The following is a 12,444-nucleotide window of genomic DNA, read 5'->3' as shown; positions in this document are numbered from 1 at the left end:
ACAAACTGATTTGAGGGCACACATGCACCCCAGTGTTCATAGCAGCAGTGTCCACAGTGGGCAAACTATGGAAAAAGCCCAAATGTCCATCAACAGATGAATGGATAAAGAAGAGGATACACACACACACACACACACACACACACACACACACACACACACAATGGAATATTACTAAGCCATCAAAAAGAATGAAATCTTGCCACTTGCAATGATGTGGTTGGAACTAGAGGGTATTATGCTAAGCGAAATAAGTCAGAGAGGGCAAATACTATATGATTTCACTCATATGTGGAATTTAAGAAACAAAACAAATGAACATAGGAGAAGGGAAGGAAAAATAAGATGAAAATTGAGAGGGAGGCAAACCATAAGTAATGCTGAACTCTACAACCTATTAATTTAGTTAGCAAATGTTTATTCTTCACTTCCTGTTGGAGAGAGGGAGGGGCCTTTGGGGGGATGTTGGAGGGAAAGTGTTGCGGGGAGTAGAGTGATCTATATGATAATTAAGGTGCCTAAAACAAGATAACTAAAGGCCATTTATTTTAAAAGTGTTATGAAGCTGCAAAAAAGGCATAAACAAAAATCTCATCATTTAGGAGTTGTTAATATACCAACATCCATTGTTAATAGTTTTGGTGTATAGTCTTCCAAATTTTTAAAGATGCAAATGTTTACTAATGATACTGATTACTAATAATACTGATTATGGTGCTAGAATTAGTCTCAGTATATCAATTAGTGTTTTTTTTTTACTCATCAGGTTGCCATGTCTTCTATGTTGAATATTTTATTATGTCCATTTGTTCTGTTGTTTTGGAGAAGTCTGTCATATGGAAAGGGAATTCCTTCTTATTCCCGTTTTTATTTTTTAAACAACCTATTATTGACAATTTAAGTTCTAGATATTTTTACTACTATAAATAATTATTAATTATATTCTTATAGATTATAAGTCATTGAGTATAAGAATGATAATTAGGAAAAGGTTCTGGAAATGCAATTGTGCTGGGTCAAAAGCGTGCACTTTTTTTTTTTTTATAAGATTTTATTTATTTATTTGACAGAGAGAGAGAGTGTAAGCAGGGGGAGTGGTGGGCAGAGGGAGCAAGAGAAGCAGGGTCCCCACTGAGCAGGGAGCCTGATGCGGGGCTCGATCCCAGGACCCCGGGATCATGACCCGAGCCGAAGGCAGATGTTTAACTGATTGAGCCATCCAGGGGCCCCAAGCATGTACATTTTTGACCTTTCTGATTCATGTTGCCTCTTCTTATCCTTAAGAGTAAGGGGCCCAGTTCCAATCCCACCACTGAGGTCTTCATCCCTACACCCCTCAGGACTGGGAAGGACTGTTGGTGTTTAGACTTTTCTGGCTTTTGTCATTAGAAAGTAAAGCCCAGAAAGAAAGAACTTTTTGGCTTTTTCACAGTAAATTTGGTCACTAGAGCAGTGCTTGGTACATAGTAAGTCCTCGGGAATATTGATTACATTTGACTGGCAAAGATGCTTCCTATTTGTGTTTTTCGCTTTTTTGTTTCCTTTTTTAAAATAATAGCTTTATTGAGATCTAATTCACATACTATAAATTTCACTCTTTAAAAAAGTGTATATAGTTCAGTTTTTTTTTTTTTTGTATATTCACAGAGTTGTGCAACCATCAGCACCACTATCTAATTTCAGAACATTTTCATTACTCCAGAAACAAACTCTGTGCCCCTTAACAGTCACCCCCCATTCCCTACTCCTCCCAGCCGTTGGCAAATACTAATGTACTTTCTGTCTCTGTAAGATTTTCTGGCTCCGGACTTTTCATATAAATTGATTTATACAATATGTGACCTTTTATGTCTGGCTTCTTTTTACTTAGCCTAGTGTTTTCAAAGTTTATTTATGTTGTACCTCATTTTTTTAAATTGCTATATAATATTCCATTGTATGGGTGTAGCACATTTTGTTTATCCATTCATCAGCTGATGGATATTTAGTTGTCTTTACTTTTAAGTTATTATGAAAATGCTGTTGTGAACATTTGTGTATAGGTTTTTGTGTGGACATATTTTTTTTTCTTATAGGTGTATGCCTAGGAATGGAGTTGTTGAGTTTTATGGTAACTCTATGTTTAATGTTTTGAAGAATGGCCAGATTTTTTTCTTAAGTGGCTGTGCCATTTTACATTCCTGGTAGGAATGTATGACGGTTCTAGTTTTCCATATCTTTGTCAATGCTTGCTACTGTCCAACTTTTCTATTATAGCCATCTTAACAGGTGTGAATTTTCCTGATGACTAATGATGTGGAGCATCTTTTCATGTGCTTATTAGTAGCCATTTATATATCTTCTTTGAAGATATGTCTATTCAAACCCTTTGCTTATTTTTAAATTGGTTTATTTATCTTTTAATTGTTGAGTTGTAAGAATTCTTTCTGTATTTTGAATACATGTCTCATCGGGAATGTATCCTCTCATTCTTGGGTTCTTGCTTCATGTTTGCAAAACAGATAGACTGTGCATGTATGGGGCAGTAAAGATTTTAGGGACTTCCCAGAAGGAAGTGGAGACCATCAGCAGTGGCAGCCTGGAGATTGGATTTGTAGGACAAGTAGTCTGTTTAGAAACTGAGCACCTGAGTAATGGGATTTCAGACAAGTGGTCTTGGGCCAGTGTCATCTGGTGGTTTGTGAGTTACTGCACAGAGGCTGGGATATCTAGGCTGTGAGATCAGGGCTCAGCCCAGGGTGCCTTTACACTTGCTACTATGATAATGTGTTTCTGTTTTATGAATTACAGGATATAGAAGCCAAAAAAGAAGCACAGAAGGAAAAAGAAATTGATGAACAAGAAGCCAGTGCCTCAACATTTCACAGAAGTAGGACTCCATTGGATAAAGATCTTATTAATACAGGGATCTATGAATCTTCTGGAAAACAGTGTTTGCCTTTGGTTCAGCTCATACAACAGCTTCTTAGGTAAATAGTATTAGATATATTTTAACAGGAGGATTATTGGTTTTCACAGTAAGATTGTGAGATCTAGCACTAGGGTCTAAAAAATGTGTTTGGGTGTTGAGGAAGAACAGGTTTTGGGGTAAAGAGTAGACTTTTTTTTTAAGTTTTTATTTTAATTCCAGTTAGTTAACTTACAGTGTTATATTAGTTCCTGGTGTACAATATAGTGATTCAACAGTTTTGTAAACTACGGTGTGCTCATCACAATTACAGTCCTTAATTTCCATCACCTGTTTAACCCATCCCCCGTTCTCTCTGGTAACCATCGGTTTGTTCTCTAATTAAGACTCTGTTTCTTGGTTTGTCTTTCTTTTTTTTCTCCCTTCTGCTCATTTGTCTTGTTTCTTAAATTCCACATATGAGTAAGATCATATGGTATTTGTCTTTTTCTGTCTGACTTATTTTCCTTTGAATTGTACTCTCTAGCTCCATTCATGTCGTTGCAAATGGCAAGATTCCATTTTTTTTATGGCTGAATCAGTATTGCAATATATATATATATATGGCGTGTGTATATATATATGTGTATATATATATCACTATATACATATATATATATCACTATATATGTATATAGTGATATATATATACCACATATTCTTTATTTATTCATCATTGAGGGACACTTGAGCTGCTTCCATAATTTGGCTGTTGTAAGTAATGCTGCTATAAACATAGGCGTGCCTATATTTCTTTGAATTAGTGTTTTTGTATTCTTGGGTAAATACCCAAGTAGTATGATTGCTGGATCTTAACATAGTTCTATTTTTAACTTTTTGAGGAACTTCCACACTGCTTTAAGAGCAGACTTTTAATATAGATGAGAGGAGAAATTGGAGTGTGTGATGTAGAACTAGAGATTCTAAAGGTTTTCACACAAGAGAAAATTAGAGTGTATGAGATAAACAGGGAAAGATTCTTATTCTCATTAGTAAGTAGTAGATGCAAGTGAAAATCATCATGGTAGAGTTATTTCTTTTAAAACTCATATCATTGCCTCATTGTGTATATCACAGATTTATGTGTATTACTTTCTAAGACAACTTTTAATTTAAAATCTGAAATAATGGGGCGCCTGGGTAGCGCAGTCGTTAAAGCGTCTGCCTTCGGCTCAGGGCGTGATCCTGGCGATCCGGGATCGAGTCCCACATCAGGCTCTTCCGCTATGAGCCTGCTTCTTCCTCTCCCACTCCCCCTGCTGTGTTCCCTCTCTCGCTGGCTGTCTCTCTGTCACATAAATAAATAAAATCTTTAAAAAAAAAAATAAATAAAATCTGAAATAAATAAAAGAATGGTGAGCATTATTTCTGAAGGCCCTATCAGGAGTAGATAAGAATTAATCAGAGTCAGAATATAAACATAGAAACCTTGGGCTGAAGTGATCATACACTGTTTGGTGAAACATGTCAACCAGTGTTTCAGTGTCATTCAAATCAAAAAGACCAAAAAAGCAAGGTAATTTCTGAAAGGCATTTGTTAGACAATGGAAAACTGTTGTCTCTCTATTTAACAAAACTGTTCTATGTAAACTTGGCTCCTGGTTTGTTTCCTTTTCTACACATAGAGAAAGTAGAGCCCTGGAATGTTGGTTCAGGCAGCTAAGTCCAGAGAGCAGGGGGCTCTGCATGCAGGTCTAGAACAGTGGCGGGTGGTATGCTGCTGGTGTGGGGGCAGCCTGCTTTCCATATGGAAGCCCCAGAATTTACTGGACACACAGTGAACTTTTTTTTTCAAAGATTTTATTTATTTATTTGACAGAGATAGAGACAACCAGCGAGAGAGGGAACACAAGCAGGTGGAGCGGGAGAGGAAGAAGCAGGCTCATAGTGGAGGAGCCTGATGTGGGGCTCGATCCCATAACGCCGGGATCACGCCCTGAGCCGAAGGCAGACGCCCAACCGCTGTGCCACCCAGGCGCCCCACACAGTGAACTTTTAAGAGGAAGTTTTAGAGCTAGTTCTTTACTTAGATTGTAGTAAAGGCGAATTAAAAAAACTTTTTCCTATTTTTTTGTTTAGTCTGATTATTATTTCCTTTGATCAGTATCTCATACATTCTGATCTTGGGTACAACAAATTGAAAATGAATTAACTCAGTGTAGGTGGTAATGGAAAGAGCTTGGGATTTGTTCCTAGAAAATTTCAATTGTGACTGCGTATATAAAATTGGCAAGTGAAACTCTCTTCAGTGTGGGGGAGTAATAACAGGAGCAGTGTTTACAGAGTTAATTCAGGATCAAATGAGAAAACGGATGTTGAGTGCTGTGTAATTAAAAAGTAAAGTTCTATGCAGAAGTTTTCAGGCATAAAGCATGTATTTTGAAGAAGCACTGTTTTGAGTTCTTGAATGCCCCACCCCTGGCTGAGGAGGCTGTGTCTGGTCCCCTGGTGTCTCTGGCAGAGAATGAGTGCCGGGTTCCCTGACCTCGGCCCATGGTTGTTTGCTCAGACTGTTTGTTCCCTTGGTGCAGAGAGACCTGTCTGTTTTACCCACCTATGCCTTTTCTGTATAGTCTGGTGGTCACTTGCCACATGTGGCTGAATAGCACTTGAAGTGTGTCCAGTATAGCTGAGACTTTGAATTTTTATTTATTATTAATTAAAATTCAGTTATTTTAATTGAATTCTTAATTATTACTTATTTATTAAAACTCAGATTAAAAAACTTAGACCTGATTTGGCTGTGTAAAAATTTTTGATTATGTTTGGAATAGCTTGGCCATATGAATTTAATTTTTCAGCTGTGCATTTTATGAGTCTAAGTTCAGATCAGGTATTTTCAATGAAAATTTAACTATATGAATTGCAATGTGCTGAATGTATAAAGTACACAATGGCTTTTGAAGACATGCTGTGAGAAACCTAATAAATAATATTTCATTACTTTTTCTTGTAGTTTAGATTTTATGTTGAAATAGTATTTTCAATGTATTGGGATAAATACATTATTAATACTAATTATTGGTTTCTTTTTATCTTTATTAATGTGACTGGCAGAACTTTTTATTTATTAATTTATTATTATTTTTTGCTTTTTATTATTTTTTTAATTAGGCTCCACACCCAGTGTGGAGCCCAACACAGGGCTTGAACTCATGACCCTGAAATCAATACCTGAGCTGCGATCAAGAGTTGATGCTTAACCAACGGAGCCACCCAGGTGCCCCTGGCAGAACCTTTTAAATAACGTATGTGGCTCTCTGGCATTATGTTGCTGTTGGACAGCACTCTCTGGACCATCCTTTATTGTTTGTCTTCTGAACCTCTGACATGCAGGGAGGAGTTGGCTTCGCAGCAGTTTTATAATAAAGATGTACCTGCTTAAAAAACACAAAACGAAAACAGCATGGAAGTAAACAATACTTCCGAAAAGTTTTGGAAAATAGAGACAGGAAGATGCATCAGCACCTTTCTTACTAACAGAGTGCCTATAATCCAGGCTCTTTTCTTTCATAAGTGTAGATAATGTGCCTTTCCCACTGTAGAGGGAGACTTTGACATTTAATTATCTTACCTTAAGTGTGACTGAAGGTAGTTCAGTGTGTTGACTTAGCTGATGCAGTTGTTGAAAAATAGTCTAAAGATAGAAGAGATTATAGAGACATTTTGTGTACTTTATTCCTTGGAAAGTAGGTTGAAGAAATTGCAGCTTGCCAAGAATAAGCTATGAAACAGATTTCAGAGTAACTCTTTAGTCTTATGCTGGCAAGGAGCCACAGAAAAACATTTATATTTGAAAATCAAGAGCTGTGAAGATTTTTTAATTAGTGAACTCTATCAGAATTACACATTATGATTATTGTTCTGAATTTTTTTTATTAAGGAAATAAGTTAAATTTTTTATTATATTTTATTAGTATTTTTTGCTCCTTCTTGTGTATTATAAAACCCAGATTCTAGGCCTGTTTTTTCTACTGCGGTTATCCAGGCAGGGTATCGGTGGTAGGAGAAAGATGAGGTTGACTAGAGGCAAGACCCAGTGAGAACCTACCTTCATTTTGTGTGGCCAGAGAGTGGGCCAGTGCACCAGCCAAGGGCTTCTTGCTCCTCTTAGTGACTCGTTGGATGTATATTGGAGTTGTGTTGGGACTCCTAATGTTTCCTGCTTCTGTTCTTCCTCACAGTGCTGTTAGTTCCAGCAGTGTGTCATGGGGGCAGGTACAATTGACAGAGGTTTTCCACAAACGGGGTATCACATTAGAAATCAAAGAAGTGGAGCAGAACACCTGTCTATGGCCTGGTGTTATGCAGAGATCCCAGACTCACCTGCTCAGTGGCAGTGCCAGGTATCATCCAGCTAGTCCTCTCACTCCTGGCTGGGATGGGGTTGGGATGATGGAGCTACTTTGACAGCAGCCCACAAGGAGGCTCTGCTTTGGCTCTTTTCCTCCACTAACCCACTTCCTTCTGTTCTTAGTACCAGGGATCAGGCCTGGTTCAACTAGTGCTGGGACTGTCTCTGGGTGGCAGGGTGTTATCTGGTGTTCCATGTCTCCTCTAACCTGCCTTCACACTTATACCAAACTTACCTTCCTCAAACACAGATAGGATGTATTCCCCTTGGGAAGCTTTAGTGGCTCAGTGTTGTGGAATCTAGTCTCAGCATCCTGGCACTCTGTCACCTGCAGTGTCCATTCCCCTTTCTTCTCTTGTCTTGACTCTCTGCCCTTGTTCCTTTGCAAGCTGCCCATGGAACCAGAACGTTTTACTGCTGTTCTCATTGTACCTTTTGGAACTCACAGTTCTTCTTTTTTCGCCCTATTAACTGATGGTTTGTGGCTCAAGTCAGATCCCACAGTTGGGATTGGAGCCTTTGCTCCTTTCCTTGATGCCATATTCTTCAAGCATCTGTTTCCCTGACCTGGTCTGTTCATACCCACTTTGGTCTTCTTTCCTGTACTTTCAGAGTCCTGGATAACCCCCTACCTTGCCCACCTAGGTACTTACCTGAATAGGTCTCAAGGCAGATTTGTGAGGCAGATGCAGAAAGGACGAGTGAATCTTGTCTTTAAGAATAGTGTCACAACTGTAAGTGAAATGCAGCTTTGGACAAAAATAATGACACAGTTTTTTTTCCTCAAAGGTCTGTACAGGAGTTTTCTATCATTTTGGACCATTCCATGCGGCTCTTAGGAGCACATTTGTAAAGCAAAGGGCATCATTATATCTTTTGTAAATTCTCTGCTTCTCTGCTCAGTTTTGACTGAGGTTGTATTTATTGCAGTCACATGTGACACATTTGGGGAAGGAAGCCAGCTGCAGGTCACCTGGATGTATGATCTGTGTTTCTGATTTTAGTTTATGTTGTGATTTCTTAATACCTTTTTTTTAAACAGACATAACTTCTTTAATTTTGCAATCCTCTTTCCCTGCATAGAAACATTGCTTCTCAGACAGTAGCCAGATTGAAAGATGTTGCTCGTCGGATTTCATCATGTCTAGACTTTGAGCAACATAGTCGTGAAAGAACTGCTTCATTGGATTTGTTGCTGCGCTTTCAGCGCCTACTCATCAGTAAACTTTATCCAGGAGAAAGTATTGGTCAGACCTCAGATATTTCTAGTAAGTTGATGAAAATTAAAATGTCTTGTGTGTATTTGGCTTTCTAATTTAGGCTTTTTGACATGCCTATTCTACATTCCCAGATGTATAGTTCTTATACTATTAAATCTTATACCAATTTGGGGGGACTTCATTTTGCATCCACTTTTTTTAATGAATATTAGACTTATCAGTATATTTTTTTCATTGTCTTAATATTGAAGTTCTTTGGGCATCAAAAATAGTACTCTTTATGTTCAGGTTAGTTTTATAGGTGATTTATCAGACTTATTGTATGTAGCTATTATGGAGTGTTAGATAATGACATAATGTGGGAACCAAGTAGTGACATAGTATTTGTATGTCACACTGAAAAGCCAGGTAGGTGTAATGCTTGGAAATAAATCATCATTGGAGGAAGACTGGGTCTCAGTTATAGCACTGGTTTATTAGCTGCTGGACATGGGACTAAGTTTCCTGGGGACTGTAGGTTGCTCATCTGTGGAGCTGGAATAACATCTGAGGCTGCCTGTGAGGATTAAAATAGGATGATATGTAAGCGCTCAGCTTTGTGCATGACATAGAGTAGAGTACTTTCCATAAGCTTCAAAGATAGTGGGTGGCTCTCCGTAAGTTGGCTTTCTCTGTCAAGGATAGAAAGGTCTGCTGCTTTTGTTAATATTTTTATAGATAGTATATTCTAAAATATCATAGTTCCTGAAAGAGTTAGGCATTTGTAGATGATAGAAAATTTCAGGTTGAAATAGGTGAACTTAGAGTCTGAAAGAGGTGCCCATCTCAAAGACTTTTTAAAGTCACAAGGACTTATCATTAAGAGCCATGTAGGAAGAAAAGTTAAAGATTTTATGAGATTGAAAAAATGCCTAACTTTGTTCATTGGGAGTAATTTGCAAGTGTTAAGACTCGAAATTGGTAATATTTATATGTATTGGATATAAGATTTTAAAACTCCATAAATTATGACTTTAGTATTTATACACCCTAATTTTCTAGGTATTATGTAATACAGTGTATAAAAATTGACAACCAAATTCACTGTTTCTCAAACTATGTGATATAAAAACAGCCAGGGATTAAGGGTTAATCGCTTCTGTTTGAGATAATTATTGTAGGTAAACGATGTATAGATGAGGGTGGAATAGTGAATCAATGAAGCTTATTTACAAAGTAAATTTTAATGGTAAAAATGAAAATTTTTAAATCTTTCTTCGAGGTCCTGAGCTTATGGGTGTCGGTTCCTTACTGAAGAAGTACACAGCCCTTTTGTGCACACACATTGGCGATATACTGCCTGTGGCAGCCAGCATTGCTTCCACTAGCTGGCGGCACTTTGCAGAAGTGGCCTGCATTGTGGAAGGGGACTTCACTGGTACCTTTTTTATATCTACCTTCAGACATGTATTTATTTTTAGAGATTGATGAGACTTAAAATTTATCCTTTCCTGATAAACCGCATGCCTTTGCCCCATACATTTTCTAATCCTCTTGGCCCTTCTTCTTTTGTTTTTTTCACTTGCTGACAATTCTGTTGTTAGGCAACCTGGTGCAGGAGTTGTTGTGTCACTATAAATGTAATTGGTGATTTAGAGTCATACCACCATTATTAACACTTCAATAATGAGGTCATTAGTAATTGTCTAATTTTATTTCAGCAGTATAAAAATTAGTTGCTCCTTTCAGGACCTTAATAAATTCCTTTGTTACTTAATATGTTTTCAAGTTACTTCTGTGACAGTAGAGCATTATTATTGAGTGCTTTTTTTCTGATAGTAAACTTAGTTTTCTGGAAACAGTTTTCTGAATAAAAGACTCTAATACTTCTATTGAAACACAGTGTTTTAGAAAAAGCATTCTTGTAACTCAGAGGGTTTTGTTTGATACCTTTATCTGTTCTTTCAAGATGAAGGATAAAATAATCCTGTAGAAATATGCTAAAAGACAAGCATTCCTTATTTTGTGATTTATCAGAATTTAAACATAGAGTGAGCTTACAAAGTGGTTTAATAGGATATATGCTTTCATTTAAATCTTAATGCTTCTTTTTTCTTTCTTTTAAAATGTAGGCGTTCTCCTTCCAGAACTAGTAGTTTCTATAGTGCTTCTGCTCAGTAAAAATGCTGGTCTCATGCAGGAGGCTGGAGCTGTCCCTCTGCTGGGTGGCCTGTTAGAACATCTGGATCGGTTCAACCACCTGGCACCTGGAAAGGAAAGGGACGACCATGAAGAGTTAGCCTGGCCTGGAATCATGGGTATGGCATCTTAACTTATAGAACTTCCATTCCGGAAAGTTTTGTCTTAATCTAACCTATTCTTGCCTTTTTATTTGAAAGAATACTTCACAAAGAGAGGCCAATTATTTGCCATTTTCACTGATGGTAATATAAGTAGAAAATGAAGATAATCCAAATCAAAAGAGATTTAAATTATATTTAAGAAAGAGTTTTCTCTTCATAATGGTTGTTACTTTCTGAAATGAACTATTTTGGAAAGTTCTGGAAAGCCCTTTCTTGGGTAGTGTCTCCAGAAGTTACTGTTGAAATGATGACATATGGTCCAGCTTTGGAGGCAGACATCAATATGGGATGACTTTCTAAACCCATTTCTATCTGACATTACTGAGTTATGGAATTCCTGTAGTTAGCTGAGCACTTCCCTATAAATATGGTCTATAGTGCTTACCAAATTGGAATGGAACTTGTCTTCTCAAAGTATCTAGCTTTGATATTTTTGAATCCAAATCTATGTTACCATATTATATATGGTTCTCACAGAATTAAATTGAAGTTGTGGTTCAACTTTTATAGGAAAGCTCAAGCAAGGTGGGCTTTTTCTTCTCCCATTGTAAACTGTCATCTTGTACCATAGGAGCTTCAAATAAGAAGTAACAACTGTGCTGAAGAAAATAACATTAGGATATCAAGCATAGTTTTTAATTTTTTATATCACTGATATTTTTAGCTTTTGTGAGTTTAAATGTTACTTTTGTCTCTATATTCAGTATGGTTGGGGGCATTCAATCTGATTAGCAGTTCAGACTCACCCATTTAAAAAACCTTTTTTTTTTTTTAAATTGTGAAATGTAACATATACTCGAAAGTACAGAAAATAGCTCTGTGATTGATCACAGAGAAAGTCATTTAACATCCATCCAGATTAAGAAATGGAATATTGGCAGGACCATCCTGAACACTGCCTCTTGTCTCCTGAAAGATTCCCCTCTCTGGTCTTGTGTGGTTGCTGCTCCTCTGCCTCTCTTGATCATTTTATCAGACAGGCATGTACCCCTTAACAATTTAGTTGTTTAAACATTCTTATGTGTGTTTCTTGGTGGATTGTAGGGTATGCTTTAGTACCGAATGCCATAGGTTTCCATAGTGATTGTGCTGATTTTCATCTCCATTAAGTGTGAGAGTTCTCACTGTTCCACCTCTGTGCCAAGAAGTCAGATGGCATTTCTTCCTCAGGCGTTTTGTCCATAGGGTCATCCTACCAGCACGTTTGGGTGGAAGGACTGTCCTTGATCACTCTTCGGGAGTACCACTTTTGTCTAAATCAGTTGACTGTCTCTACCTGTCTGTTTCTGATCTTGCGTCTTCCCCCTGTGACTTCTGCACTTGCTAGCACCCTTTAGTGCATCGTTGAATGGAAGTGGTGATAGTGGGCGGTCTTGTTTTGTTCTTAGGAGCGGAAGAAAAGCTTTCCAAATTTCACACATGAAGTATAAAGTTTGTTAAGGGTTTTAAATGGTTTATCCATTCATTTGTTGGTGGACGCTTAGGTTGTTTACACCTTTTGGCTGCTGTGACTAATGCTGCTATGAACATGGGTGCGCAAATGTCTGTCTCAATGCCTGCTTTCGCTTTTTTTGGGTAGGT

At 37.5% G+C, this 12,444-nt stretch overlaps 1 protein-coding gene across 4 annotated transcripts in view; it reads left to right on the top strand.

Moving 5' to 3' along the window:
• HERC2 (HECT and RLD domain containing E3 ubiquitin protein ligase 2) overlaps positions 1-12,444 on the top strand; it is a 238,590-nt gene that overhangs the window by 86,155 nt on the left and 139,991 nt on the right. For all 4 annotated transcript variants that reach the window (XM_045795317.2, XM_045795319.2, XM_045795318.2 and 1 more), the window contains exons 20-23: positions 2,791-2,969; positions 8,385-8,569; positions 9,783-9,938; positions 10,633-10,818. In XM_045795317.2, coding sequence (XP_045651273.2) covers positions 2,791-2,969; positions 8,385-8,569; positions 9,783-9,938; positions 10,633-10,818 — 706 coding nt within the window. The remainder of the gene's footprint in view (positions 1-2,790; positions 2,970-8,384; positions 8,570-9,782; positions 9,939-10,632; positions 10,819-12,444) is intronic.

Source organism: Ursus americanus, chromosome 28 (genome assembly GCF_024610735.1).
Source record: "Ursus americanus isolate L20-20 chromosome 28, mUrsAme1.1.p, whole genome shotgun sequence".
Lineage (NCBI taxonomy): Eukaryota > Metazoa > Chordata > Mammalia > Carnivora > Ursidae > Ursus > Ursus americanus.
This window is presented reverse-complemented; position numbering and strand designations above follow the sequence as displayed.